A 27,988-nucleotide genomic window follows, 5' to 3' on the forward strand; every position below is an offset into this window, starting at 1 on the left:
CTTGTACTCCACTGGTCTGCTCTGTGATAGTGTCTAAATATCTTATAGCAACCCAATATGCCCCAAACGGAACTCATCATTTTCTTTTCCAAACACTCCTGTCTGCTCTTTCCTCTTTCTGCTGATGGCATCACTGCTCACCTGGTGAACTCTTCAGTTCACCAGGACATGCATCTTTGATTTCCCTTTTTCCACAAGTAAGCGGTAAGATTTCAACTCTTGTTGCTGGTATCCTGGTTCAGACCTAGTCCATGCCCTGTCCTAGACTCTTTTCCCTACTCCAGTCCCTTCTGTATTCTAATGATTACACTGCTCTCTTCAAAAACTTTAAATTATTCACCACTGTTCTCAAAACAAATCTCAAACTTCGAGATGTGGTTTTTAAAGGTTTCTCTGCAGTCTGACTCTATTTTACTTTTCCAACCCTAATTTCACTACTCCCCTGCCTTCTTTAATCTCCCCTTGTCTGGAATGCTGCCCACTGTGCCCAAATCTTCCAAAACATCACAGCTCAACAATTAATGAAACAACGTACAAGTCCCTGTTGTATTTTGAAATAAAATGCTGACTCAATAGTTAATGATTGGGAAATGTGAAGATGCAGAAACAAAGAACAGCTGTTGGGCTAGGGAACTGGTAACAATTTAGACTATAACGCTGCCACATGGCAGAATCACCGAACTCCCAGTTCCCTGAAAGGTATAAAGGCCTGACACACATTCCTAAGTTGTTTGTACAGGAAGCAGACCCCTGCCAGAGGAAAACTGCTGACCACAAGCACACAGACCCTAGACTGGTTGAAACCAGAAGGCTGATTGATGATGCTTGAAACTTCACCTTGATGCCAACCAATCCCAGAACTGTCCACGAGCTGATCACACCCTGCTCCTTGAACACTGTAAAACTCCTCATAACCCCTCCAGGGTGGGTCACACAGTCTTGAGGGCATTAGCCCTCTGTGGCTCCCTTTGCCTGGCAAAGCAATAAAAGCTACTCTTTTCTACTTCACCCAAAACTCTGTCTCCGCGTTTCTGTTCGGCACTGGTGAAGAGGCCGAGTTTCGGCAACATAAACTTCTTTCCAAGAACCCTGCCCCAATTTCCCACGTCTCAGCTTTTATGGATCTCAGTCCATTCTATCTAATATTCTGGCTATTTGGCTATTTATTTCCCTTCTAAATAATCATAAGCTCCTTTAGGTAAAGAAAAACGTATGCATCCTATTTGTGCCCCTCTCAGTGCCCAGTGCACTATAAGCACACCACCAATGGCTCAATAAACATATGAAGCGGCATTCACTTCTCATAGCAGAGAGGAGGAGCGTCCCCACTAGATGAAGTTTAACAAGGGCCAGAGTATTTCCATTAGTAGTATTTAAAGTAATGAATTAAAACAAAAGATTAAGTGTAAGCCCCATAAAGTTAATTCTTCTTCTCTACTATGATCTTAATAAAAAGGCTAACCAAGGCATATTAGATTTTGAAGGACTGGCCCATATACTGGGGCTTGGGGTTAATTTAGAAACATTATATCATCTTTCAGGTTACCATTATTTCAATACTAAAACCAATGTCAGGAGAAACTAAGAATTACTGGAAGGTAAATGTTCTCAACAATTTAATCATGACCACTTTACAGGTAATATTTCTAACATATGCTTAAGCAAACAATATTTAAATAATTTTATTTTTGAAAGTGTAGTGTTTTTTCTTTTTAATCAAAAACTTTTTAAGAAGTATGAATTTGAACTTATATGAAAGAGCCATTAAAGTTCAGCCTTCCTAAGTCAGGGGCTTAGGGTATTTAACTTTATAATTATGGATTCAAATAAGACTATAGAAAATCAGGTCTCAACCACAGTCCAAAACATCAGAAAATGATTATAAAAGCAAGCGTTTTAATGCAAAATCAGTCACCAACAAAACTATAGTATTCCTATACTGAGAAGAATGCATGGAATCAGCATTCGGCACACTAAGGCCCTGGGGGTTAATCCAGCTCTGGTAGATTACTGGGGCAAGACACTCAAGGACATACCCCCGGGTAACCACAGAAGACCAGACTGCTTTATGCTCTGAGAAGGAAAAATGCTTATTTGATCTGTTATTCAACAGGACTTATCTGATTTCAATGATCCTTGATTAATCTTATTAGAACAAACATGAACTCCAACATTGGAACCAATATTAGACGTTCAATGTCCTTTAAATTATAATCCATTTTGGGCCAAACTGACCCCAGAGATGTCTTTTACTCAAATCTACCAAGCTTGCCTCTTATGGCTGTGTATCTGGGATGGGGAAAGCAGAGACACCACTTTAAAAAACTTGCCTCTTTGCCAAAATCAGAGGATATTTAATAACTATCTGTGTCAAACAGTAATTTCTTAGATCCTCTTTTGAATAAAACCCTGGTGATTAAGAAATCAAAGGTTCTCCATGATCAAAACTCTTGACTATAAGGCTCAGGATACAAAGACACAAGGTCAGGCACTGCGAACACAGCTGTCTGTGGACTAGTGGTTCACTACTGTCCGGAGAGTCACCTTAAAGCAAAAAGGATTAGGACACTTCTATACCTTTTGTAGGCATCTTGAGACACAGGCAGAAATCATAGTTGTGGAGGTACCGGGATGAATTACCAATGAATGTAAAGTAATTGCTACATCTTGAATTGGGAATCCAAGCAATGGTCCTAGGTAAGGGGGAAAAGATTTTATTAGGACTCAGTATACAGTGAGGGGGTAAATGAAATGTATAAAGAGATAGGCAGAGAACTTCTAGTTTCCAGTTCTGCATGTAAGGAGCTTTGAAGTCATCACTTTGTTGTAAATAATAAGTAAAAAGCAACAATTCTTATTGAATTGGTAAGAGATGGGAGGGCAAAGGGCAAACCACTGTCCCTAAGACTGGAGAGACAGGTGAGTGCAGGCAGTCACACCTGAACTGTAATTGATGAACTGCCTGAGGCTCGGTGTGGCCAAGTCAGAGTTAAAAACTCCAGGGGGACCCAGTCTTGGGGGTGGAGAGGGGCATAATTTTGTGAGCTCAAGCAGGTTCTCACAGTAAATATCAGAGATTCAGGGGGAGGGGAAAAGAATCCATTCTGAAATACTCCAAGGCACTCTATTCTTAACAAGGCCTGCCCTCAGGGGAAACTAGTTAATTAGAGCAAAACCTGCAGGGATATTATCAGAGACTAACTGACTTGAGGGAAGTACCCAATTCCAGTCTACTCTAGCCATCCTGTCCCACCTAAGGGGGGTGAAAAAAACTGAGAAACACTTGTGCAGCTCAGAATCCAAAGGCACAGGCTGACTAGAAGACTGAGACCTAATCCTGGGATTACAGATGCTTCCCCTCCCCTTTACCTCGCCACCACATTACTAAAGGTCGGTTTATAGCAGTCCCTTACCCAGTACATCACATCTGGCTATCAAGAAAAAATTATGGGATGAATTGGGAGATTGGGATTGACATATATGCACTGATATGTATAAAATAGATAACTAATAAGAACCTGCTATATAAAAATAAATAAAAGGAAAAAAAAGAAAAACTTATAAGGCATATTGAAAGGCAAAAAGCACAATTTGAATTTGAATACAGAGAGCAAGCATCAGAACCAGATGTGGGAGGGACGCTGAATGATCAGACTGAGAATATAAACAACTATGACTAATATGCTAAGGGCTTAATAGGTAAAGTAAAGGGCATGCAAGAACAGATGGGCATGACAGCAGAGAGGCAGAATCCTAAGAAAGAACCAAAAAGAAATGCCTCAGATGAAAAACACTGTAACAGAAAGGAAGAAGCCCACTGATGGTCTTAGATGGGACACAGCTGAGGAAAGAGTCTGAGAAAATATATCAGTAGAAACCTCCAAAACTGAAAAGCCAAGTGAACAAAAGACTGAAAACAAAACAAAACAATATCCAAGGCTGTGGGACAACTATAAAGGTATGACATATGTGTGATGGGAAAAGATAGGGAGAAAACACCACCAAAGTTAGAAGAGAAGAATGAAACAATTTCTAATATTAGGAGGGATTAAATCGTTGAGTGTGATACTAATGCGTACTCTGATTGGAGTACCTTACCTTGGAGGCACGCACTGTGAAGGCCATTTTCAACGGCCTCTCGTGAGGCCCGCGAAAGGTCTTCGGCAACACTTGCTGCATACTCGATGACTGGCAGAAGAGATGATGTTTCCAGTGATTTTGCTTCCAGTTCTACAGTCACAAGATGCCGTCTGTCTCCTAAAGTTCTATCTAAGGTATCTGTAAACAAATCGAATATAGTACCTCAGAGATTTGTTCCAGAAAGATGTCAAGGTACCACAACTGGCAAAGTTATAATCAGCAAGTTCAAGGTCTCATGGAAGGTAAAGTGGAAGAAAATATCAACAATGACACTAAATACAGTATAAAAATGTCAGACTAAACAGTTCTACCAAGAAAGCATCTGCTGGGACTTTCCTGGTGGTCCAGTGGTTAAGAATCCACCTTCCAATGCAGAGGATGCGTGTTCGATCCTTGGTTGGGGAACTAAGATCCCACATGTGGTGGGGCAACTAAACCCAAATCCATGTGCTGCAACTACACAGCCCACGCACTCTGGAGCCCGCATGCCACAACGAAATATCCCGGCGTGCCACAACTAAGACCAGACGCAGCAAAAAATAAATTAATTAATTAAAAAAAAAAAAAAAAAGAAAGAAAGCATCTGCTTCTGTGTTTACCAACATTAAAAACCTGCTCTGAATCACCTATTAATATTGCTTTAGGACTTCCCTGGTGGCACCGTGGTTAAGAATCCACATATATACACAATGGAATATTACTCAGCCATAAAAAGAAATGAAATTGAGTTATTTGTAGTGAGGTGGATGGACCTAGAGACTGTCATACAGAGTGAAGTAAGTCAGAAAGAGAAAAACAAATACCGTATGCTAACACGTATCTATGGAATCTAAAAAAAAAAAGGTTCTGAAGAACCTAGGGGCAGGAGAGGAATAAAGACACAGACATAGAGAATGGACTTGAGGACACAGGGAGGGAGAAGGGTAAGGTGTGACGAAGGGAGAGAGTGGCACAGACATATATACACTACCAAATGTAAAATAGCTAGCTAGTGGGAAGCAGCCGCATGGCACAGGGAGATCAGCTCGGTGCTTTGTGACCACCTAGAGGGGTGGGATAGGGAGGGTGGGAGGGAGACGCAAGAGGGAGGAGATATGGGGATACGTGTATACGTCTAGCTGATTCACTTTGTTTTAAAGCAGAAACTAACACGCCATTGTAAAGGAATTATACTCCAATAAAGATGTTAAAAAAAAAAAAGAATCCGCCTGCCAATACAGGGGACATGGGTTCAATCCATAGTCTGGGAAGATCCCACATGCTGTGGAGCACTAAGCCTGTGCGCCACAACTACTGAGCCTGAGCTCTAGAGCCCGTGAACCATAACTACTGAGCCCATGCTCCACAACTACTGAAGCCCTCGCATTCTAGGGCCCACGTGCCTCAACTACTGAGCCCACGTGCTGCAACTACTGAAGCCTGCATGCCTAGAGCCCATGCTCTGCAACAAGAGAAGCCACCGCAATGAGAAGCCTGTGCACCACAACAAAGAGTAGCCCCTGCTTGCCACAACTAGAGAAAGCCCACATGCAGCAACGAAGACCTAGCGCAGGCAAAAAAAAAAAAAATTGCTTCAGTGTTAGGGTGTGTTGAGGCAGCTGATCACACAAATTTTGTTATGCAGATTACACTTTTAAACATTTCTTATGTGGCTGATATTCTTCTAAACACAAAATTTTTATTTAAAAGTAAAACAGAGTATAAACGGTTATCTAATGAAAATTAAAAGGCTTTACCCTGCCAACCAACAAACTTAAATTTCATACACTCTTCCAGCAATATTTTATGTATTGGGTTTGGCCAAAAAGTTTGTTTGGGTTTTTCCATAAGCTGGTATGGAAAAACCCAACAAACTTTTTTTTTTTAAAAATATTTATTTATTTGGTTGCACTGGGTCTTACTTGTGGCAGGCAGGCTCCTTAGTTGTGGCATGCAAACTCTTAGTTGTGGCACGCACGTTGGATCTAGCTCCCTGACCAGGGATCAAACCTGGGTCCCCTGCATTGGGAGTGCAGAGTCTTATCCACTTCCACCACCAGGGAAGTCCCCCGAATGAACTTTTTGGCCAACCCAACATTTAATGTTTACGATTCTTCCCCAAAAACTAGTGATCTATTTGTAAAAATGAAAATAGACTCCCTCATTAGCTAACAACCAATAGCTGTCAGTGAAACCGAGTGAGGCCCTGTGGGGCTCCAAGGCATGAAGGCCCTTTTGTCCCCCATTTCTTCAAGGCAAGACTCCAGCCTCCATGACCTTCCCTTAGTTCCAAAGGGCAGATTCGAACAGTTGCTAATCAAGGGAGGAAGCAGCCAAGAAACCACTTGAGGCAAGATTAAAGGGACCAGAGAAGCTCCTCAAGATTAGGAGACCACCTGAAGACGAGATGAAGGGAGTGCAAGCCTTGTGTACACCATGATGTTGCCAGAGACCCCACCTTTGAACCACTGTTATAAAACCCTTCCTCATCAAATCCTCCCAGGTTGGGACACATAGTTTTTCGAGGCAGAAGCCTGCTGTGTCCCCCTTTGCCTGGCAAAGTAATAAGGCTATCCTTTTCTACTTCACCCAAAACTCTGTCTCTGAGATTTGATTTGGCACCAGTATACAGAGAAGTTGAGCTTTCGGCAACATCACCAATCTCCAAGATTTTACTAAGACAAAACTATGCTGTATTTATGTGAGTGACCATGGAACACGGTGACTCATGGCCCAAATTCAAAACTAAGAACTAATTATGCTCTATAATTCCTCTTCATAATTCCTTTTATATTATGAAATATAAAACTTTTATATTATGAAATATTTTATACTTAAAAATACATGCATAACCTAAAAACAAAATGAACATTCATGAAACCTAATACTACTAAAGAAACAGAACATTACCAGTAACCTAGAAGCCTTCTGAAGAAACAACCACTATCATGATGTTGTATTTAAACATTCATATGGTTTTCTTTTAGAGTTGTATCACAGATGCAGGTATCCCTAAACAATATAGTTTACTTCTGCTTTGTTTTGAATATGTTATTATACTGCATGTATTCAGCAATTTGCTTTTTTCTGCTTCACATCTGTGGGTCATCTGGGCTGACACCTGGTGATGTAGTACATTCTTTTTCACTGTTATATAGTATTCTATTATAGGAACAGAGTACAATTTATCCACTATGTCCATAAATATTCGGATTTTTTTCACCTAAAGTTTTGTTTTATTACAATGCTATTATGAAGGTTCTTGTATCTGTCTCTCAATGTACATGTGTTAAGATTTTCTCTAGGGCATATACCTACTAGTGGAACTGCTGAGTAGTAAGGTCTGCACATAGTCAACTTCATAAGAAAGTTGCCACACTGTTTTCATAGTGGTTATATAATTTACACTCCCACCAGAAGTTTTTGTAAAACTTTCCATTGCTCAACATCTCACCAACACTTGGCATTGTCAGATTTGCATTTGTGCCAATTTTGTTGGCATAAAATGCCATCTTGTCCTTTTAACTTGCATGATCCTAATCATTACTGAGATTGAGAATCTTTTAATATGTTCACGGGCCTTTGGGGTATCCTCTTTTGTGAAATGTCTGTTCAATCTTTTTTGCTCACTTTTCTACTTGGTTGGTTGTCATGTTTTTAAGATCTTTTGAAGTTCTTTATATATTCTGGATACTAATCTGTCAGTTTTATATGAGGCAAATATCTTCTCTCAGCTTTTGGCTTGTCTTTTTGCTTTCTTTATAGTGTATTCGAATAAATTCTTAATTTCAGTAATATCTTTAGTAATTTTTTAGTTCATAGTTTCAACCTTATCTGGTTAGTAAAACAATTCTCCTATATTGTCTTCCAAAAATTCGAAGGTTTCCCTTTCATAAAGTTTTGGGGTTTTTCTTTTTTTTCTTTTTTGCATATATTAGCATTTATTCTCTTTATTCTTTTGTGCTCTAAGGGAGATTTCCAACTCTTCTTTCATATTTAGGCTTTTAAATTCACCTAGAATTGACTTTTGTATACAGTATGAGGTAGGAATCTAAATCTTTTTCCATATGAATAATTATCCCAGGCCCCTTTATTGAATATCAGTCCACCCTTTCTCACTGAGCTGCAATATCACTGATGTAAATCCAATTTCCACATAGATATGAGTCTGTTTCTAGGCTTTCTGGTTTGTTCCACTAGTATATTTGTCTATTCTTAGCTTGATTTGTGTCATAATGACTATGGCTTTATAATAAGTATTTATGTCTGATACACTTCTTTGGGTAGAACTGGTATCTTCATGATATTTAGTCTTATCTATGAATAGTATGGTTTTCCATTTAACTTAGGTCTTCTTTAATGTCTGTACCTTTTTATAATTTTCTAGATGTACACAAATGTAATCTGCTCCTCATCAGTGACGTGATCATTAGTGATCTGACTGTCCAGTCAGGGTGTGGTCTGATTGCTGCAGCATCTGGTTACTAGTTTTCACCTTGTAACTAATAAGCAATCTAGAGTGAGACACTCGAAGACCATGCAAATATGCTGCTCAACAATGTACTCAATATTAAGCATTCATCATAATTACAAGATGACAATTTCTTATTCCAGCCCTCCTCCTCAACATCTAACAGTCAGCATTTGGCACTTCAGTGTAAGGAAGAAGAGTCTCTTCTTCTTTTTGATCTATCATCAGTATGGACTCATGAATTCCAACTTTTTCTCAGTGGTCTATGATTATTGTTCGTAATTATTTTGGAGTTCAAATTAACCCAGATTTAGCCAGTGGAGCCTCTTTGGGTTGGTTCCTGTGTCCTTATGACACATCCCCATCATTTTTTTGAGCATTTCCTTTCTTTCTCAGATAACATGATGTTCTGTTGCCTGCTTATTTTTGATAGTCTCCTATTTCTTACTTATACTTTCTATCCCCTTTCTTATTTCTTCAAAAATAATACTTATTTTATACTCGGCATATAATTCTAGTATCAGAAGCCTTTGCTGGTCTGCCTGTGATGTTTATTGTTTCTGCTGCTTTTTTTGCTCATTGTGCCTTTGCTCAAGGTTTTATGATTTAAAAAAAAATTTTTTTTTGCGGGGGGCTTCCCGGGTGGCACAGTGGTTAAGAATCCGCTTGCCAATGCAGGGGACACGGGTTCGAGCCCCTGGTCAGGGAAGATCCCACATGCCGCGGAGCAACTAAGCCCGTGCACCACAACTACTGAGCCCGTGTGCCACAACTACTGAAGCTCATGCACCTACAGCCCGTGCTCCGCAACAAAGAGAAGCCATAGCAATGAGAAGCCCGTGCACCGCAACGAAGAGTAGCCCCCACTTGTCGCAACTAGAGAAAGCCCACGCGCAGCAACGAAGACCCAACAGAGCCAAAAATAAATAAATAAATAGGTAAATTTATTAAAAAAAATTTTTTTTAATTGTGAGTTCATATTCCTTTGTGGGATTTTCTTTGAGGCCTGGATTGAGGATACATTTATCTAAAGAGGCCCTACATTTGTTTTCTCCAGGTTCTTTGGTATATTACCAATCCATGAGCACTTTACACTAAATTCTTCTCTGGAGTTTTTCAGGTCACATTGGTTCTATGAATTTAGGCTGAAAATGCTATCAGAAGCCTACAGTTACAAATTCTCAGAAATTTTGCCCCTTTGCCCCACAGTCAGTCAGACAAGTTTCCTTGTCCTCTTCTTTTATGGAGAAGATTTTCCTCATTACTTCCATGAGGATGTGGCCCTCAAGTTCTAGGTTAGACATGACCACAGATTTCTCCAAGATAGCTAGTGGCTTAGGTGCTGGCTTATTTTCCAAGATTCCTGCTCCGATTTCCTTTTTGGCCTCTGGAAATTTCCATTACATTCTAACCATCTCAGACATTAATTTAAAAGATGTTATTTATATTTTCCCAGAATTTTTGGCTTTTCCAGATATAAAGTCCAGAAAGAGGAATCATCATGTCATTTGCCCCTATATCCTGCTTGTTTAATTTCTCAAGTTTCAATGAAAAATAACCACCTGGCCTTTTTAGAAATTGCTGAGTTGCTTAAAAGTTCCTAGTTATCCTAAACATATCTTTTCTATATTTTTTCACAAACCTGCCCATGTTTCCTCCTTCGGGGGCGACAGGAATGATTGTCATGTTCTTTTGTTTAAGGGAACCAAATTGAAATTATCATATGTAGAAAAATCATGAATTCTTACATTTTGGGACAGAAATATAAAAAGTGCACTTTCTTAAGAATACCATCAGCACAGGATTACCATACTTACTAAATAGTGGAAATTATTTTCCACTCTATTTTTGTTTGTTTTTTCTTTTTAAATTTTAAAGTTTTATGTCTTATTTTATTGAGATATAATTGACATACAGCACTGCAGGAGTTTAAGGTGTACAACATGATTTAAGTTACGTAGATCACGAAATGATCACCACAGAAAGTTTAGTGAACATCCATCATCTCACATAGGCACAACGTTAAAGAAATAGAAAAAAAATTTTTTCCTTGTGATGAGAACTCTTAGGATTACTCTCTTAACTTCCATTTATAATGTACAGCAGTATTAATTATCTTTATCATGTCATATATCATATCACTAGTACTTATTTATCTTATAACTGGAAGTTTGTACCCTTTGACTACCTTCATCTAATTCTACCTTCCCCACCCCCCATTTCCACTCACTTTATAGAGTAAAATTGACACACCAAGTTCAAACTGTTATACTCCTGCTGGTAGTGAGGACTGGGATGAGCTGTCTACTTCAATGGCCGATTCCACTGCACACTTGCTTGGTGAGTGGCTCAGCCAATATACGTAATAAATGAGTTGTAATGAAATAGAGCTGTGTCTAAAACAAACAAATGCTAAAGAACAAGAAAACACACACATAAAACCTGTCCCCACTGATGGACGACACTAGTGACTATGAACCCTGCCTTATGCAACTGAACTAAGAGATTCAGAAAACAGGTCCTGGAGAAAAAGAGAGCAACAGAACCAGCGAATTCTAAATGTTGTGAATTCGAAATGTTGTATTTTTTACCTGTGGCACGAACTGAATTTAGGATGGTCTCTCGGTATGCCACCTGGAGGGGCCCTAGATAGGTTTCCAGTCCATATTCCCTCTTGATTCGGTCATGAATTATCTCAATATGTAACTCCCCCATGCCACAAAGGATAGTCTGTTTAAAAGAGGAAGAAAACAAAGATCAAGGAAAAAATTAAGTTTATCACAAAATACTAATAAAGGTATATCAATATATTTTTTCATTACTTACAAAATGAATTTCTGTAATTTTTTTTTGGCTCCTACATCAAAACACTGCTTTTAACTTTTCTGATTGAAATAAAAAATCAATTAAAAGTGAATCACTAGGCCAATCTCTTATTCTTTGATAGTTGAATTATCAGCTGGGTAAGTGGCATCTAACTCGAACTATACTTCCCAACCACAAAGGTAAGTTCTAGCCAGTGAAATATAAGCATAAATGATGTTGGTAACTTCTGGGTTATGTCTTTAAGGGTAAATAAAGCCCTTCTCTTAATGAAGATATAGACAACTGTCTTGAAATGTGAATGAGGGCAACATCTTGTGAATGGGGGGAATAAGCCCTCCCCCAAACACTCCCAACCACATGGCTATTTCCCAACCACCCTGAGCACCTTACAGTTTTGTGGGCAGTTGAAACTTCCAAAGTAGCTTGGAACTTTACGTGACAGAGAAATTGACTTTTATCTTCTTTGAACCAATGTTATTTTGGGTCCTTGTCAGCCAAATTTGCATCAAAACCAATCAAAACATGTTTTTGTTTTTAGAAAGCAACAATGGTTTTTCCTGAAGAAGATCTTTGTGTATGAGAGAATATAGTGCAAGGAATCCACATTTGCCCCATTTTATTCATATACCATCTGTGTAGTGAGGCATTAACTTTACCCTAAAGAGAGACCTGGCCCTTGCCTTCAGCTACTGGGAAGTTATCTCTAGGCCAAGATGCTGCCTGGTAGAAGTGTCTTTGCTTGTCTGGGGCCTTTGTCCACCAGATAGTCTAACAATGTGATTTATGATGCAGCTTTGGAATAGCTGTACCCGTTTACAACCTAGAGAGTAAAGGTAGTAGCCCAAACCTACAGGAGGCACTAGAGATTAAATGTCAACTACATAGACAGTATGTGATTATGCTCTAATAAAAACTCTGGGCACGGAAGGCATGGGTGAGCTTCCCTGACTGACAATACTCTATGCCAGGAGGATGAAGAAAAGCCTTGCATTTAGAACCCTCCCAGACTTTGCCCTAGGTGTCTCTTCCTTTGGCTGGTTCTGATTTGTTTCCTCTCACTATAATAAAACTGTGATTGTAAGGAACAACAACAAAAAACTATTTGGTATATGACTGCTATACTTTAATATAAAGTTAAAGAAGTAATTATTCGGAAAAAAGTAAGTTGTAGAGTAATACAAATAGAATGACTTCTTATATACCTGTACATATATATTTGGAAACATAAATACTGTGTTCTATAACATTGCACAGCAGAAAAATGGATGTTTGGAAAAGTGTGAAAGGCTATTCACCAAGTTTTCACAGTGATTACCTATGTAGAATAGGATAGAGAGACTGAAAGGGAGACTATAATTCTTTACTTTGTACACTTGAATGTTATTTGCTATTTAAAAAAAAATATGTACTGGCATTTTTTAAATAAAAAGTTTCTGTTTTAATTGCTGTTGTAGCCTTCAGAATCAATTAAACTAAATTGCTACCTCATTTAGCTGGCATTTGGGAAAATAAAATACTCCATATTTTTCAGATTAACTAAATCAGTTTATCCTTTTTAAAGGCAAATTTGTAATTTTTTTAAGGAAATTTTTCTAGAATTTTATATAAACTCTACCCTGTCTCCCTAAAAAGAAGATGCAGAATGAATATGTGTTCTTCTACTGTACTATATAACATACAGCGCAGTCCTGTACCAACTTTAGGGCTCTATTTCCTCCCACATTGTTAGGCTGTAATCTAGCACTTCTCACACATTTTAGGTGTGTTATCATCTTTAAAAGTATACCTTTGAATCTTCCCTTTAGAAAGCTGCTTCTATAAGTTTTAGCATAAGAGGCTCAAGGTTTTGTCTTGGGGCTGAACCTTATTTCAAAATTTCACAAAAGGCTGTCTTCTGGAAGGTAGAAATGTTGGAAAGTAGTTTATATAAGTAAGTTATAATCATACTGAGGAAGTAGAATTTAGCTTGACAGTCAAAATATAATCAGCAATTTATATTATGAGAGAACCAAAAAAGAAGACTTTTTCTTTCAGGGGTAGAGACCAATCAATGTTTTGGATATATGCACTTAACCACTCTCTCTCACACACACAAATGTTTTTATTGAAAGATTCTGGGGATTAAATAATAATATGCATACTTGTCCAGAGTCAGGATCTAGCTTCACTTTCAAACTGGGATCTTCACGCTGAAGGCATTTCAATGCATGATCCAAATCTAGAGGATAAACAATAACTGTTATCTTTATGTTTCATTTTTTTAGATAAGGTACTATACATTCTAGTAGGAAAATAGACGAACAAGCAAATTTTGAAAAAGAAAATTTCAAACAGCCAGAAATGTTCTGTAGAGAATAAAACAAGGTGATGAGATAGTGATGGGAGGTTACTTGAGATTGAGTGACCTGGGAAGACCTGTCCAGGATGATTTAGATAAAGGCACAAACCAAAAAGAATGACATCGCAAGTAAAATCCAGAAGAAAAAGAATTCCAGATAGAGGAAATGGCTGTGCAAGGAATGGCTTCTATTGGAGAAACAAGAAGGCTAGCGTAGTTGGATACTGGTGGACAAAAGGAAGAGTAGCATCAGATGAGGAGGGAGATGTGTGACAGGGAGCACACCATGTAAGGTATTGAAGGCCATGGTGAAGAGTCTGGATTTGCACTGGGAAGCCACTGAAGGGTTTAAATGGGACAGTAACATCATCTGATTATGTTCTGCAAAGGTTAAGGAACTGACAAAAAAAGACTTTAGAAACACATACAATAATAAGAAACTGGCAAAAGGAAGCTAAATTACATCATGAATAAAGAGATACTAATGTGATCACTCTATGATGAATTATCACACCAAAGAGGAAGTAAGAATACAGCTGACCCTTGCACAACATGGGTCTGATGTGGGTCTGCTTATAGGCGGATGCAGAATTGGAGGACCCAAGCAGACGGAGGGCTGACTGTAAGTTATACTGGGCTTTTCAACTGTGTTGGGGGGCTGGGGCCCCAACCCTCCTCTTGTTCAAGGGTCAACTGTATGTTATTTGCATTAAATATGCCACCTAAAGTAAAGGGATACTTTAATACAATTAATTAACTGATATGCACATGCTCCCTCTTTAGACCAGCACTGTCCAAATGGTAGCCACAGCCCATCTGTACAAGATATTACTAGTCTGAATTAACGTTAGCTGTAAGTGTAAAATTCATACCAGGTTTCAAAGACTTCACATGGAAAAAAAAAAAAAAAAGAAAGTAAAGTATCTCAATAATTTTTATATTGATTATGTTGAAATGATAATATTTTGATATACTGAGTTAAGTAAAATATATTACTAAATTAATTTTGCCATTTTAACTTTCGTTAAATGTAGCTATAAGGAAATTTTAAGAAGCGGGATGGAAAGACTGGAGCTTGGGTGCCTGATGACGTGTGGAGTCATCCTTGAACCCTTGGGCTACCAATTCAAGGCATATTTCACAAGAGAAAGAAGTGAACTTTTGTCATTAAAGCAACTGCTATTTGGGGGTTTTATGCTCTATGTAACCAAATCTAACAAGAAATGTTACAGCTGGAATCATGAGCTTTACTATATACTCTACTAAGGAGTTTGGGTTTCTGCTATAAGTAATGAGAAGCCACTGAAGTATTCTGAGCCAATATGCTAAAGAACAAACTATTTATCACTCAAAAAGGTCAAATGACATTAAACAAATGACATTAGTATATAAATATCTTCACTAAGTTCTAAAAGTTAAGCCAGAAAACAAGGAAAAGTTGATTTTTATAAATAGTGATGGGAAACTGAATCGGTTATGAATTGGTTACCATCTAATCTAATATACTGGAAGGGCAGTCCTGAGGTCAATTACTTAGAATCCCATAGATAGCACCACAAGAACAAGAATAAGGAAGAATATGGTAAGAGAAAAATGGCAAAGCTGAAAGAAAAAAAATGAAAAGAGTTTGTAAAAATAAAAATGAATTAAAAAACTAGACCAATCATAAGAAATACTTACCAATAAATGCTCATAAAATTGAACTCAGTGACATAAGAAACCTTTTGAGGTTAAAATGTAACTATTTTATCTAAATTATCAGAACACTAATTAATTGATGCACCAAGATTATTTGTACCTGGCTGCTTAGCCATGGATGGAGGTTCTATGGTACAGAAGAAAACAGGTTCTGGAATCTCCACCCCAGCCAACAAAAGCCTCTCTGCTTCACTGTTTTGTCTATGCTTCTTTTCTCCCTCCCTTTCCGCTCGACGACATGCAGCTAATGCGCTGGACTTGGATGAGACAATGGTGTCACCAGTGGCAGTCTGCAAGCAAAGAAGATGCCTTGGGACAAAACAGGCTATTGGCAAGCACTCAGCTTCCACCAAGGACCACGAAAACCAATGAAAAATTTTAAGGTAGCACTTCCTCTTCATCAGAACTTAAAAGAGAGACAAATTCATTAAGCTCATTATAACTCTGCATTGGTAAAGCTAATTTAAGTTGTAGAAGAATTCTGTCCAAAATATTGCTGTAATAAATTCTAACAATAAAACATTCATACACACAAAAAATACATTTAAAACTCATTTGGTAAAACAAATTTATCTTTGAACAAAAGAGACAAAAGAACGAAAGAGACAAAAATCCTTGCCCTTACAGAGCCTTCATTGGCAAAATATCTTCACTTTTTAACCTGATCAGTTATAAAGTTAGATTTAATTGTCGGCAATAATCAAGATAGGAAAAAAAAACAATGAAAATAACATTATTTTACATAAACTTAAAACATAAGTATATATCCATAGTGTATTTATTTTACTTGGATTTGAACTTTATATGAATACAATCCATACTGTTCATAGTCTTCTGTAATTTACTTTTCTTTCTATTAAATGTTTGCGATTCAACCATGTTGATGAATATACTACAATATTCATTATTCCACTACTGATAGCTTTTGGATTGTCTATGGGTTTTTGCTATTACAAAATACCTACTTTTAGTTAAACATTTAAACTGTTATTTCCTAGAGAAACGATTTGGTCACTTACGTGTTTAAGCCCAACAGTCAAAGCAATGTTACCAGCAGTCAGTGAAGGGATTTCTACATGCTGGTCAGCAAATGGCAAAAGCAGACGACTTATTCTCTCCCTGTAAAACCATGATTTATATTAGTAAAAGTATATTTAAAGAAATGAGTGAAGTTTTAGAAAATAACCTAGGTTTCTACTTACGTGCAGTTTCCATTAATATTATGGATGGCCAATTGGGGTTTTATCATGCCTGAGTAAATGCGCATAAAAACCAGTGGGCCTCGCTGCTTGTCATGGAGAACTTTAAATGCCAGGGCACATAAGTCACCCTTATACCACTGCCTATAAAATTAAGGAGAAGTTCCAGAAAAGCCACTTTAAAATACACTTCCTATATATCTATACAGATCAGATCAGATCAGAATCACTGCATAAACCTAACCTTGATGTCCTCCAAAGATTCCTCATATCTTCTAGTTTAGCTACCAAGGCCAATTAAATAATGTATTATATGTACCTCTCTTCCTCCACCGGACTAAATTATTCATTGGACATCTTACCATTAATTCCTCAAAACTAAAAGCAATGGATTCTCTTCCAAATATTACCTCTATTAGCAAATAATTCTTGCCTAGATTTCCCTCCTCAAAAAATATACCTAGGAACATCACACCACTTCTTAAAACCCCATACAGGGTAAACAAATAGGTACTTTCCAATTACTGCTTTCACTCTCTCCTCCCACTTTTCTTCAGCTGCATAGCCATATAAATCTACACCGTAAACTTGAACTTGTTTACACGGCGAACACTTACAGAATGATGTCCTTAAATTGGGGTTCATTACTAGGCTTCAGAAAGTTTGAATCCCTCTCAAATTGCCAAACTTTGCACATAGGCACATTTTTCTGAGGAAATATGGAAATATTTCTCCATATTTTCATTAGTTTCAAAGGAGTCCATGATTCAAAGTAGGTTAGACACTTCTATTATTGAACTTCTCTAATCTTATTCCTGTTCCCTCCAAATTTTAATTTTATTTAACAAATCCTTATACAGAGGGTTGATCATATACTAGGCACTGTTTTATGTGCTTTATAAATATTAGCTCATTTGATTCTTGTAACAATCCTATGAGATACGTCCTATTCTCTGCAGCTTATAGATGCGAGGTTAAAGCAACCTGGAAGACCTGAGATTTAAATGCAGGCAGTACACAGTCCGTGCTCATCATCACATCACCATAATGCCTCTCCAGTTGAGAGACATGAAAAGTGACTCAGGTCCTAGTTAATAGGATCAAAGTCCACCTCTGTCTGCCATTTGGCACAAAACTCACTCAGATTTTAGAGGACTTATTACGAAGGGCGAAGCTGTTAGAGACAAGGAATAAAACAATGGACCTTTCCTTACAGTCAAAAAATATTATGAAAAATCTTGAAATCCAGAATAAATATAAATGTATCTATAGAATATCTATCAAATACCCCCAGTATACTACTTTTTTTTTTTTTAAACTAAGATGGCAGGGTCAACACTTATACTTTTACACAGCAAAAAAGCCATAAATTCTTATTTAGCTCCATCTGTAAACACAGCAGGTTACAAGAGATGATGACAAATATCCCTTTCAAGTAAAAATTACTATGGCTCTATATTATATTATTTAGAATAATATTCTTCACCAATGTTATTCAAAAATTGTGATTCAACTACTCTCTGTGAAACAAGACCTATCTGTCTACCTGTCTTTTCAAGGTTATACGATTTTAATCTATGCACTTGCATACTTACAGAAATTCATAGTTGCGTTCTTCAGGTGAAGGCAAGTACATAGTAATAGCATCTAACAAGGGCTGGACCCCTTTGTTTTTCAGGGCACTTCCACAAAGCACAGGCACTGCTGTCTGAGCCAGTGTTACTCTTTGTACTGCAGTTTGTAGCTGTAAAGCAGAGGTATAAATGTTCTATGTGTAGTATTCTGGTCTTGACCAAAATATCCCAGAATTAGATGCCTTCCCTAACCAATCATGTAAAATATCACTCCTCAGCACACTTCCATCATTCTTTATGGCCTTATTCTGCTTTATTTTTCATTGTAAATAACATTAATCACTACCTGGTATATTAGATATATATTTATTAATTATCTGTCTCCCCATTCACTAGAATGTAAAATCTATATAAGCATTATAGTAAGTCCCGTAAAGATACTGTAAATCACGAGAAACTGGAAAAGTGCTTAAAATAAAGTAGATGCATACAAATATTTCTTGAATAAGTGAATTAACATACTTGTGATTTAACCTTGATAGTCTACTAGAGGAACTGGTTAGAAATTAGAAATATAAATGAGTTATAACTTCTTCAAATAAATTAAATCCACATTAAATAAAATACAAAGGAAAATGAGGTATCAAAGTAGAAACAATTTTTAAAAAACCTCAAAAACCAAGAAGAGCTTAGGTGTGCTTGCAAGCTACTGATAAGAGAAACGGTGGGTCAATTTAATTTTAGATTGTAAGCTCTTTGAAAACAGAAATCGTGTTATGTGACTATAGGGCACAATAAACATCGCATTTAAGCATTTGAATACTAAACAAGAAAAAAATTCAAACTTATAGCACTTCATTCAATAGAAAAGAAATAATTTTTTCCACCTCTAACTTCAAATGGCTCAAAATTAATCTACAGATCTTGTGTTTTTCTTTACTTCTTTTCATGAAAAACAACTAAGTGAATTTGCTGGGCTCATCTTGGAGCCCACTTAAAACATTACCACTTAAAAACACTTTTCATGGGGGGAAGGTTCCTGGCAGAAAAAATAAAAAATTTGAATAAATCTGTCATAATTCAAATACTACCAGTATTTTACTGGCCTATTCTCTGGTTTAATATATTTCAAAAGAAAACCAAAAAAAAGGGAAGGCCTGGAATAAGTTTCCACTAACAATTAAAACAGATTCAGAAAAAATGTTCTGAGAAAAATGACCATTATAGTAGTCCGAAAGACCAGTAGATCAAAAAAAAAAAAAATTCTATCTGTGATTTCCCTAATACTACTTAGTGAAATGATCATAATGAAGGGAAAAGGCTGCAGTAAATGAACAATGTCTTCTAATTTTTAACAGTGTTCTCCTAATTTTTAAGTCCACATTTTCTAATGATATGCAAAGTTGGAAAAAAAAAAAACACCTACAACAGAGTAATCAAACCACATCTAATTAGTAAAACTCGGTCAAAGTAAATGAATAATAAAATTTACCTTTTCAGCCGGTAGCAAATCAAAATTCTCACTAAATTCTCCTAAAACCAAGTCAGCAAATTCATCATCCAAATCTGCAACCTATAAAGAAAGCTTTAGTTCTGTAACTTGCATTCACCATCACAACTATTAACTTAAGTCTATGCACCATAAATATTCATTACCCAAATATTTCAAGACAGCTACATGATCTAACTTATCCAGGCCAAGGAACTCTTCACATCTTCTAAAGAGATAAAGAATTTTTCTTTCAAAGGAAAGGAGACTGAAAATTGAAGATAACGCTCTCATGAGTTTCCTAAACTCATGGGAAGCCAGAGCCAGACAGAGCACCTCAATAAAGTGTGCTACATACTCAGAGTGCTCAAAAGAAATAAAAAATCCACAGCTGATAGCCAATGATAATATATACAATGAATTGCTGTTTTTAAATAGATTTGGGGGGGGTCTTAGTTTATAAAAAAAAGTTTCATTTGGTAATCCTCTAATATTTTGAATGTTCACCAGATCTCCAAGACATTCAAAGTAAAAGGACTGAACTTGTTTTATAATCCTTCACTGAGGGAAAAAATTTAAGTTGAGGGTGTAGTGGTATCATTTCAATAATAAAACTGTAATTATCTAATTCATGTTCATTTCATAATCATCTGCTTATATGACAGGAGAATTCAACTGACAATAAAATTAACAAAAGAGTTTCAAAAGTTTGTAATAGTAAAAGGGAGCAAAACATTCAAACTTGGTGAGAAAAACACATTTTTAACAGCTAACTATAGCAGAAATGTACCCAACCATCTTTCCAAAAAGCAGCAAATATGATGGTTAAGCATAGCTTCTGGAATCAAACTGTCTGGAAATGGCTCCTACTTACAAACTTGTTCAAAAAAACTTTTGTCAAGTTACATCACCTCTCTTTGTCTTGGTTACTCATGGAGACAATACTAGTACTTATCCTATGGGGCTACTGTGAAGTTTAAATAACCAATTCAAATTATGCTTCCAGAACATATAGTAAGTATATAATAAGCACTGTTTTCATTACTGTTCACCTTTAGAACACAGGAAGTTGATTCTAGTCCACACTAATTTTATTCTCTAATTCAAAAAAAATTTTTTAACTTTGATAAAATATAACAACCATAAAATTACCAACTTAATCATTTCTGAGTGAATAGTTAGGAAGTGGTAAGTATATTCCACACTGTTGTAAAACTAATCTTTAGAACTTTTTCATGTCACAAAACTAAAACTCTATACCCATGAAACAACTCTTCCTCATTCTCCCCTCCCCACAGCTCCTGGTAACTACCACTCTACCTCCTGCCTCTATAAAGTTGAGGACTCCAGATACTTCATATAAGTGAAATCCTACAGTATTCATCTTTTTGTGATTGGCTTATTTCAATTAGCATAATGTCATCAAAGTTCATCTATGTTGTAGCATATGCCAGAATTTCCTTCCTTATTAAAGGCTGAATAATATTCCACTGTATGTACATAGCACATTTTATCCACTCATCTGCTGATGAATACTTGGGTTGCTTTCACTTTTTGGCTATTGTGAATAATGCTGCTATGAAGAAGGATGAACAAATAGCTCTTCAAGACCCTACTTTCAATTCTTTTGGATATATACCCAGAAGTAAAATTGCTAAATCATATGGTAATTCTATTTTCAATTTCGGAGGAACCACAATACTGTTTTCCACAGTAGTTGTACCATTTTCATTCCTACCAATAGTGCACAAGGGTTACAATTTCTCCCCATCCTTCCCAACACTTATTTTCTGTTTTTTTGATAGTAGCTATCCTAGCAGGTGTGATGTGGTGTTATTCTCTAACTCTACACATATGTATTTATTCCTTGTAATGAGTACTTTATTACTGTCTAATGATAGTCTCAAATTTTCTTTTTTAAAAATATTTATTTATTTATTTAATTTTGGCTGCTCTGGGTCTTAGTTGCGGCACGTGGGACTTTTGCCGCCGCACGCAGGATCTTCGTTGCAGTGTGTGGGATCTTTTAGTTGTGGCATGCCAGCTCTTAGGTGCAGCATGCGGGATCTAGTTCCCTGACCAGGGATCAAACCCGGGCCCCCTGCATTGGGAGCACAGAATCTGAACCGCTGGATCACCAGGGAAGTCCCACAAATTTTATTTTCATTATTTACTACCATGTCCTAGAACAACATGATATTATCTATGGTAAGTGTATGTTGGCTCCTCAAGTAGATTACAAAATCCTTCTTAGGTTTATTCTGATAGCTCTTTTGTATAAGACAAAACACCTCAAAGGGGAACCAGTTATGTACCCAATTACTGATTAATAAACATCAATTCCCCTTGTATTCTTTTTATGTACCCCCCCACCCCAATTAGGGAGTACAGCAAAACAGTAAGAGCTCTAGCTCTAAACTGAGATGGACCTGGGTTCAGATTCCAGCTCTGCTGCTTATTAGCTGTATGACAACTTATTTAAGCATCCTAAGCTTCTATTTCCTCACCTATAAAATGGGAATACCATAGGTTGTTGTGAGGATTAAGTAATATATGTAAAGTACTTAAGCTATATCATAGTAGGTCCTCAATAAATATGATCCAATAATAAAAACAACAATGATCATTATGTTAATGATAAAATTGATGATTACTATATATTATAAAGAAAATATCTTCAAAAATAACTTCATACAAAAGATGAATGAAAAAAATTAATGATGAAAGGCTCTATTTTGAGCAGTTTAATTTACAAGTGAAAAAAAATCAGAGGGTTCAGACTAATGCTTTTCTCTACCATAAGAATTTATTTAAGGTATGTTTTACTTATTGCTCTAATATAATCTGTATTATTATAAATATTATAAATATTAACAATCTTACTATTTTCTATTAAAATCTTGAAGGTGGATGAGGTCTAGAGTTATATATTAACTATAAAATTGTTTGAAAATTTTCTAAATAATTTGACATCTGCTAATGTAAAAGATGGACATACTCTCTGACCTAGCAATTCCACTCCCAGATTTAACAAATTCTTGCAATGTGTGCAAAGGTATACACTTCAAGATGTTCACAGCAACATTGTTTGTAACAGCAAAAAAGAGGAAACAACCTCAAGTCCATCCACAGGAGAACAGACAATAAATTGTGGGATAATCATATACTGGAACACTATAGAAGATTGAAAATGAATGAAGTATAACCACACACATGAATGAATCTCCAACATAATGTTGAACAATGTAATAAAATACAAACAGTATCATTTCATTTAAGTAAAATTCAAAAACATGGAAAACTAGGTATATATCTGTAGTATATATATATCTGTAAACTATAAAGTAAAGCAAATGAAAGATAACACTGCAATCAAGATAGTGGTGATGGGGGAGTAGATGATTAGTGGAAGGGAGAGAGGAGGGAGTAGCACAGGGAGATTCAAGAATATTGCTAATATTCTATTTCTTAAGCTGGGTGGTGATTACACTGGTGTTCACTGTATTATACTTTACATATTCCATATGTAATTTTAGTTGAAATTTCACAATAAATATTTTTTAAAGTTTCTAAATATTTACACAATTTTAAGCTCAAAGTATTTATTTTACTTGTTCAATTAAGGCATTTCTTGCTTCCGTTATCTCCTTCAGCAATTCAGGATCACTCATTTCCAAGAGGGGTTTTCTCTCAAAGTCTTTTCCATCATCTGAATTGGGATTCCAAAGAAGTTTTTCTTTACTTACTACATCCACCACTCCTTTGAAAGTTTTGCCTTCACCAATTGGTAACTGTAAGTCAGAGTGAGATTAACATTTTATTAAATGATCATTAGAACTCAATTAGAACTGCACTGGTGATAGAACTTATCTTTCCCCACTCCCCCCCATATCTCTCTTATCATTATTGCCATAATCTATACCTATTTTGATTTATATCCTAACTTCTTCCAAAAGGATTTGCAATAGCTTTAAAAATGTATATAATATTCCACAGTAAAATACATTGATGAGGAAACTGAGAAGGATCTGTTCATATTAATAAACCAAATATTAATCAACCAACCTGTAAAAGCAAAGGCTTTGCCTTCAACTTCTCTCTGATGCTTTCAACTGCATAGTTAAAACTGTAGAAAGTAAAATAATTAAAAATGTTAAGATACTTAAAACAGGATTTAAGAATGTTCTTTAGAATTATAACCCTAAATTGTTCCTAACGTTCACCATTTACCAGTTTTCCACAGGACAACATCTTGTCTAATCTTTTAATGTTAATTTCAGATAATAGTGATTGAGTATCTACCATAATTCTGCCACACAGGTATTTAGGGTATTATTATTATTGTGAGCTTCATTTAACTAAAGTTTGAGGTTAAGTGACTTGATCAAGGTCACACATAATAAACTGGAGTTAAGATTCAAATGCAAGATTTGTGATTACAAGTCAAAGATTCTTTCTTCTAACAACTATATTTGTTATCACACGACTACCCACTTTCTTCCAAGAGCCAGCCTGACTAATTTTTCTATACTTTTATCTTAGGCATTCTTCGTATCATATGCTATGCTGTTCATTTCTGTGCTAACACTAGGGTTGGCTACCTATGGAACGCATGACACATCTTTGGCACGTGGGCTGATTCATACACACATGCAGATCATTCTGGTCCCAATGTCTTTAAGAAGCAGCCTACTATCCAGTCATCTCCCTCCCCATCATCACAGGCGCTGTCAGTCAGTATAGGCAGTATTTCCATCAACCTCAAGGAACTCCAAACAGAAAAGGGTCAGAACCTGAGCCTAGCACATTTTGAAGGTTGCTGTGCTTTTTACTAATCAAGACAAAAGTCCTCCAAACCTGCAGCCTTAGAATTACTGTAGAGAGTTACAGAAATACAAAGCATACTGTGTGATATCAGGAGAGACACGGTTTATGTTTGCTAATTGCCACTCTCATACCACAGATCAGAATCTCTCCCTTTCACATTTCCCCAGTATCCTTTGAATTCGTAATTCTTGCCCTTTCACATTTTCTCCAAATCCTTCATATATTCTTGATTGTCTGAATTCTGTTCTCAGAACAACGTATCCATTTTGGATTACCACTCTGTAAGTCTGCAGTATTACCACTGCATCTTAGCATTAACTCTTTTGCCCTATATGCAGGTCTCAAAACATCTACATTCTCCTCTCCTAGTTTCCCTTCATTGAGAGCATTTTACCCATTAGCTAAAGAAAATCGGGGACAAGGAAGAACATCATTCTCTGAAGCAGCTACAAGAAACAATTCTCTTCTCTCCACCATCAGCATTGACAGGGAGCACCGTAACATTCAGCAATACAAGGACTCGACCATACAGCTGTAAATAGAAGCAATGGAATCAGCAAGACATCACTGTCAGGAGCCTAGAAAACAGGATAAAGCCTCTCTACGTTAGAATCAGAACGATTCATCATCTATCAGCTCTCTATTAATCCCACACTGTTCCTTTACCTATGAATCAGCTGCTCTGAAATTTTTTTTAAATGGGATTGAATTGGGATTCCACGGAATATTTATACTTTATAGGGAACAGCTGTTTATAAATTTAAGTTATAGTGCATTAAAAGCTCAAATCATATTCTTACTTTGATAAGCCAAAGAAACACATGTTAAATACCTTGCTCCAATTTTGTCCATCTTGTTTAAAAAACAGATTCGAGGTATCTTGTGCTTATCAGCTTGCCTCCATACTGTAAGAGTTTGTGCCTAAAGCAAAGATAAGGAAAAAAACTCATATTTGACAAAAATAACTATGTTACTACACATGGAATAAGCAGACCTAAGACTCTATTAAAACATAGAATTGGGCCCTATTCTAGCATAGAATTAGCACCATTGCACACATACCTCTAGACCCACTCTTATGCTATCAGGTTAAAACAGTTAAGAAAATGATGAAGCATGACTGAAGATTATGCTTCAAACTGAGAATACTTCGGGTGAACTAGGTTGCAACACAAAGGGAATTAACAACTGGGAAGTACTGGGAGTCACAGAAAGAGGAATTAACCAAGAATTACAAGACCTACTTTTTGCTTGGCTTCACCTTACTTAGTAACATCACACAATACTGAACTCATCAGTTTTCTGATCTGTGAAATATGGACTTCTGCCTTAATTAATTCAGACAGTTGTGATGTAAAAAGAACAAACAGGAATGTACTATAAAACGTTACTATGATAAAAATCGTGTATTTTTACTGTGAATGTTTGAATATTCATATAAACTGAAGAGGATTTAAGGGGGGAAAAGGAAGCCAATACCTGTATTTCTAAGTTACAATTCTCATATGCTTTTCTATTTGGCTTTTTTTGTTGTTGTTATTGTTAAACAAGTAATTTTTAATATTTGGCTTCTTTTAATTCCACTTTCTGTACATGTTAAATATAAATAGTTTGCCTAGTAGAGTCTAATAGCCCTGAAGCAGAGCATTAAAAGCCTAATGTGCTGACACTGTTAAAACAGAAGCCAGTTTGTCATTTGTTTTATTAGGTAAAATTTATATACAATAAAATACAGTTGACCCTTGAACAAATACAGATTAGGGGCACCAACCTCCGCAAAGTCAAAAACCACTTATAACTTTACAGTTGGCCCTCCCTATGTGCAGTTCCGCATCTGCGGATTCAACCAGCCATGGATTATATAGTTCTGAAGCCCGTATTTAGTGGAAAAAATCCACATATAAGTGAACCCATGAAGTTTAAACCCATGTTGTTCGAGGCTCAATACAGATTTTCAGTTTATAGTTCAATGAATTTTAATAAATGCATATTCTTGTATAACTATTACCCCAATAAAGAGAAAGAACATACAGAACATTAGAGATTTTATGTCCCTCCCCCCATAGCAACCTGTTCTGATTTCTGTCACCATAGATTCAATCTGCCTATTATTGAACCTCATATAGATAGCATGGCTTCTTTCACCCAACATGATGTTTTTGACATTCATTCATGTTGTTGGGCATACTGGTTCATTTTTACTGCTAAATTCCTTTGTGTAAATGTACCAGTTTTTCTATCCACATGTGGATGTGCACTTGTGTTGTTTCTAATTTGGGACTATTATGAATTTAGCTGCTATAAACATTCTGAACAAATCTTTGGTGAACAAATGTTTTCATTCCCTTGGATAAAGATGGAGGAGTAGAACTGCTGGGTTATAGGACAAGTGTATATTTACCTTTATAAGAAACTGCCAAAGTCTTCCCAAATGGTTATAATATTTTACAGTCCCACCAACAATGTATAAGAGTTCCAGTTACTCCACATCCTCAACCAAGATTTGCTATCATTCTTTTTAATTGTAGCCATTCTTGTGGGTATGAAATGGTCTCTTTGTAATTTTAATTTGCATTTCCCTAATGACCAATGAGACTGAGCATCTTTTCATGTGCTTACTGGTCATTCACATGTCTTCTTTGGTGAAGGAGCCATTCAAGTCCTTTGTCTTTTTTTTAACTGGGTTGTTAGTTTTTATTATTGATATGCAGTTCTTCATATATTCTGGATACAAGTCTTTGGTCATACACATGTACTGTAAAAATTTCAGCACATACTCCCTAAGACAATAATATTCTCTACATAATCAACTGTTATTGCACTCTGGAAGTTTAACATTCATATAATATTTTATCTAACATTATAAATTTTCTCACAGTCTAAGGCTTGCCTTCTTTTTTTAAGTTTCAAGCACATAATTTTGAAGAGGTCCAATTAATCAACTTGTTTTTGTTTTATGCTTCTTGTGTCTTCTCCAAGAAATTGTTACCTACCACCTCCTCCACCCATGCCAAAGTTGTTAAGATAATATTTTATTTTCCCTCTAGAAGATATACGGATTTAGCTTAACACTATGATCCACTCCAAACTAATTTTCATGTGGGGGTGGGGGGATATATATTATAAATTTCCCTAGAACTAAACATATTAAAAAATAAAACAAAAATTCCATCACCCCACCTGCCAGCTAAAAGTCCATCTACTGTTTTAGCAAACAATAGCCTCCTGTATCACAAATTCAGAAACTTCCTATTACAGCATATTTCAATCTTGTAAATAATGCAATCTGAATGATCAAGTGTCAAATTTATGTAAAGAAGTTATAATGACAGGAAGCATTAGGAAATGAAATGACTCAAAGAAATAGAAATAATAGGTGTATAATCAACCTCAGACATCAGTGTCAGGCTTTACATCAAGCAAATATCACTGTCTGTCAGGGGTCCT

The 27,988-nt window shown here is 36.4% G+C and overlaps 1 protein-coding gene across 8 annotated transcripts in view; it reads right to left on the reverse strand.

The window, feature by feature from the left end:
- Nucleotides 1-27,988, reverse strand: part of GFM2 (GTP dependent ribosome recycling factor mitochondrial 2) — a 46,966-nt gene that overhangs the window by 2,664 nt on the left and 16,314 nt on the right. For all 8 annotated transcript variants that reach the window (XM_068535506.1, XM_068535511.1, XM_068535507.1 and 5 more), the window contains 12 exons: nt 25,374-25,462; nt 23,780-23,840; nt 23,326-23,505; nt 19,718-19,798; nt 18,247-18,395; nt 16,655-16,795; nt 16,472-16,571; nt 15,553-15,742; nt 13,558-13,634; nt 11,182-11,320; nt 4,099-4,278; nt 2,578-2,693 (listed from right to left, as the gene is read on the reverse strand). In XM_068535506.1, the coding sequence (XP_068391607.1) occupies nt 2,578-2,693; nt 4,099-4,278; nt 11,182-11,320; nt 13,558-13,634; nt 15,553-15,742; nt 16,472-16,571; nt 16,655-16,795; nt 18,247-18,395; nt 19,718-19,798; nt 23,326-23,505; nt 23,780-23,840; nt 25,374-25,462 (1,503 nt within the window). The remainder of the gene's footprint in view (nt 1-2,577; nt 2,694-4,098; nt 4,279-11,181; nt 11,321-13,557; nt 13,635-15,552; nt 15,743-16,471; nt 16,572-16,654; nt 16,796-18,246; nt 18,396-19,717; nt 19,799-23,325; nt 23,506-23,779; nt 23,841-25,373; nt 25,463-27,988) is intronic.

Source organism: Eschrichtius robustus, chromosome 2, assembly GCF_028021215.1.
Source record: "Eschrichtius robustus isolate mEscRob2 chromosome 2, mEscRob2.pri, whole genome shotgun sequence".
NCBI lineage: Eukaryota > Metazoa > Chordata > Mammalia > Artiodactyla > Eschrichtiidae > Eschrichtius > Eschrichtius robustus.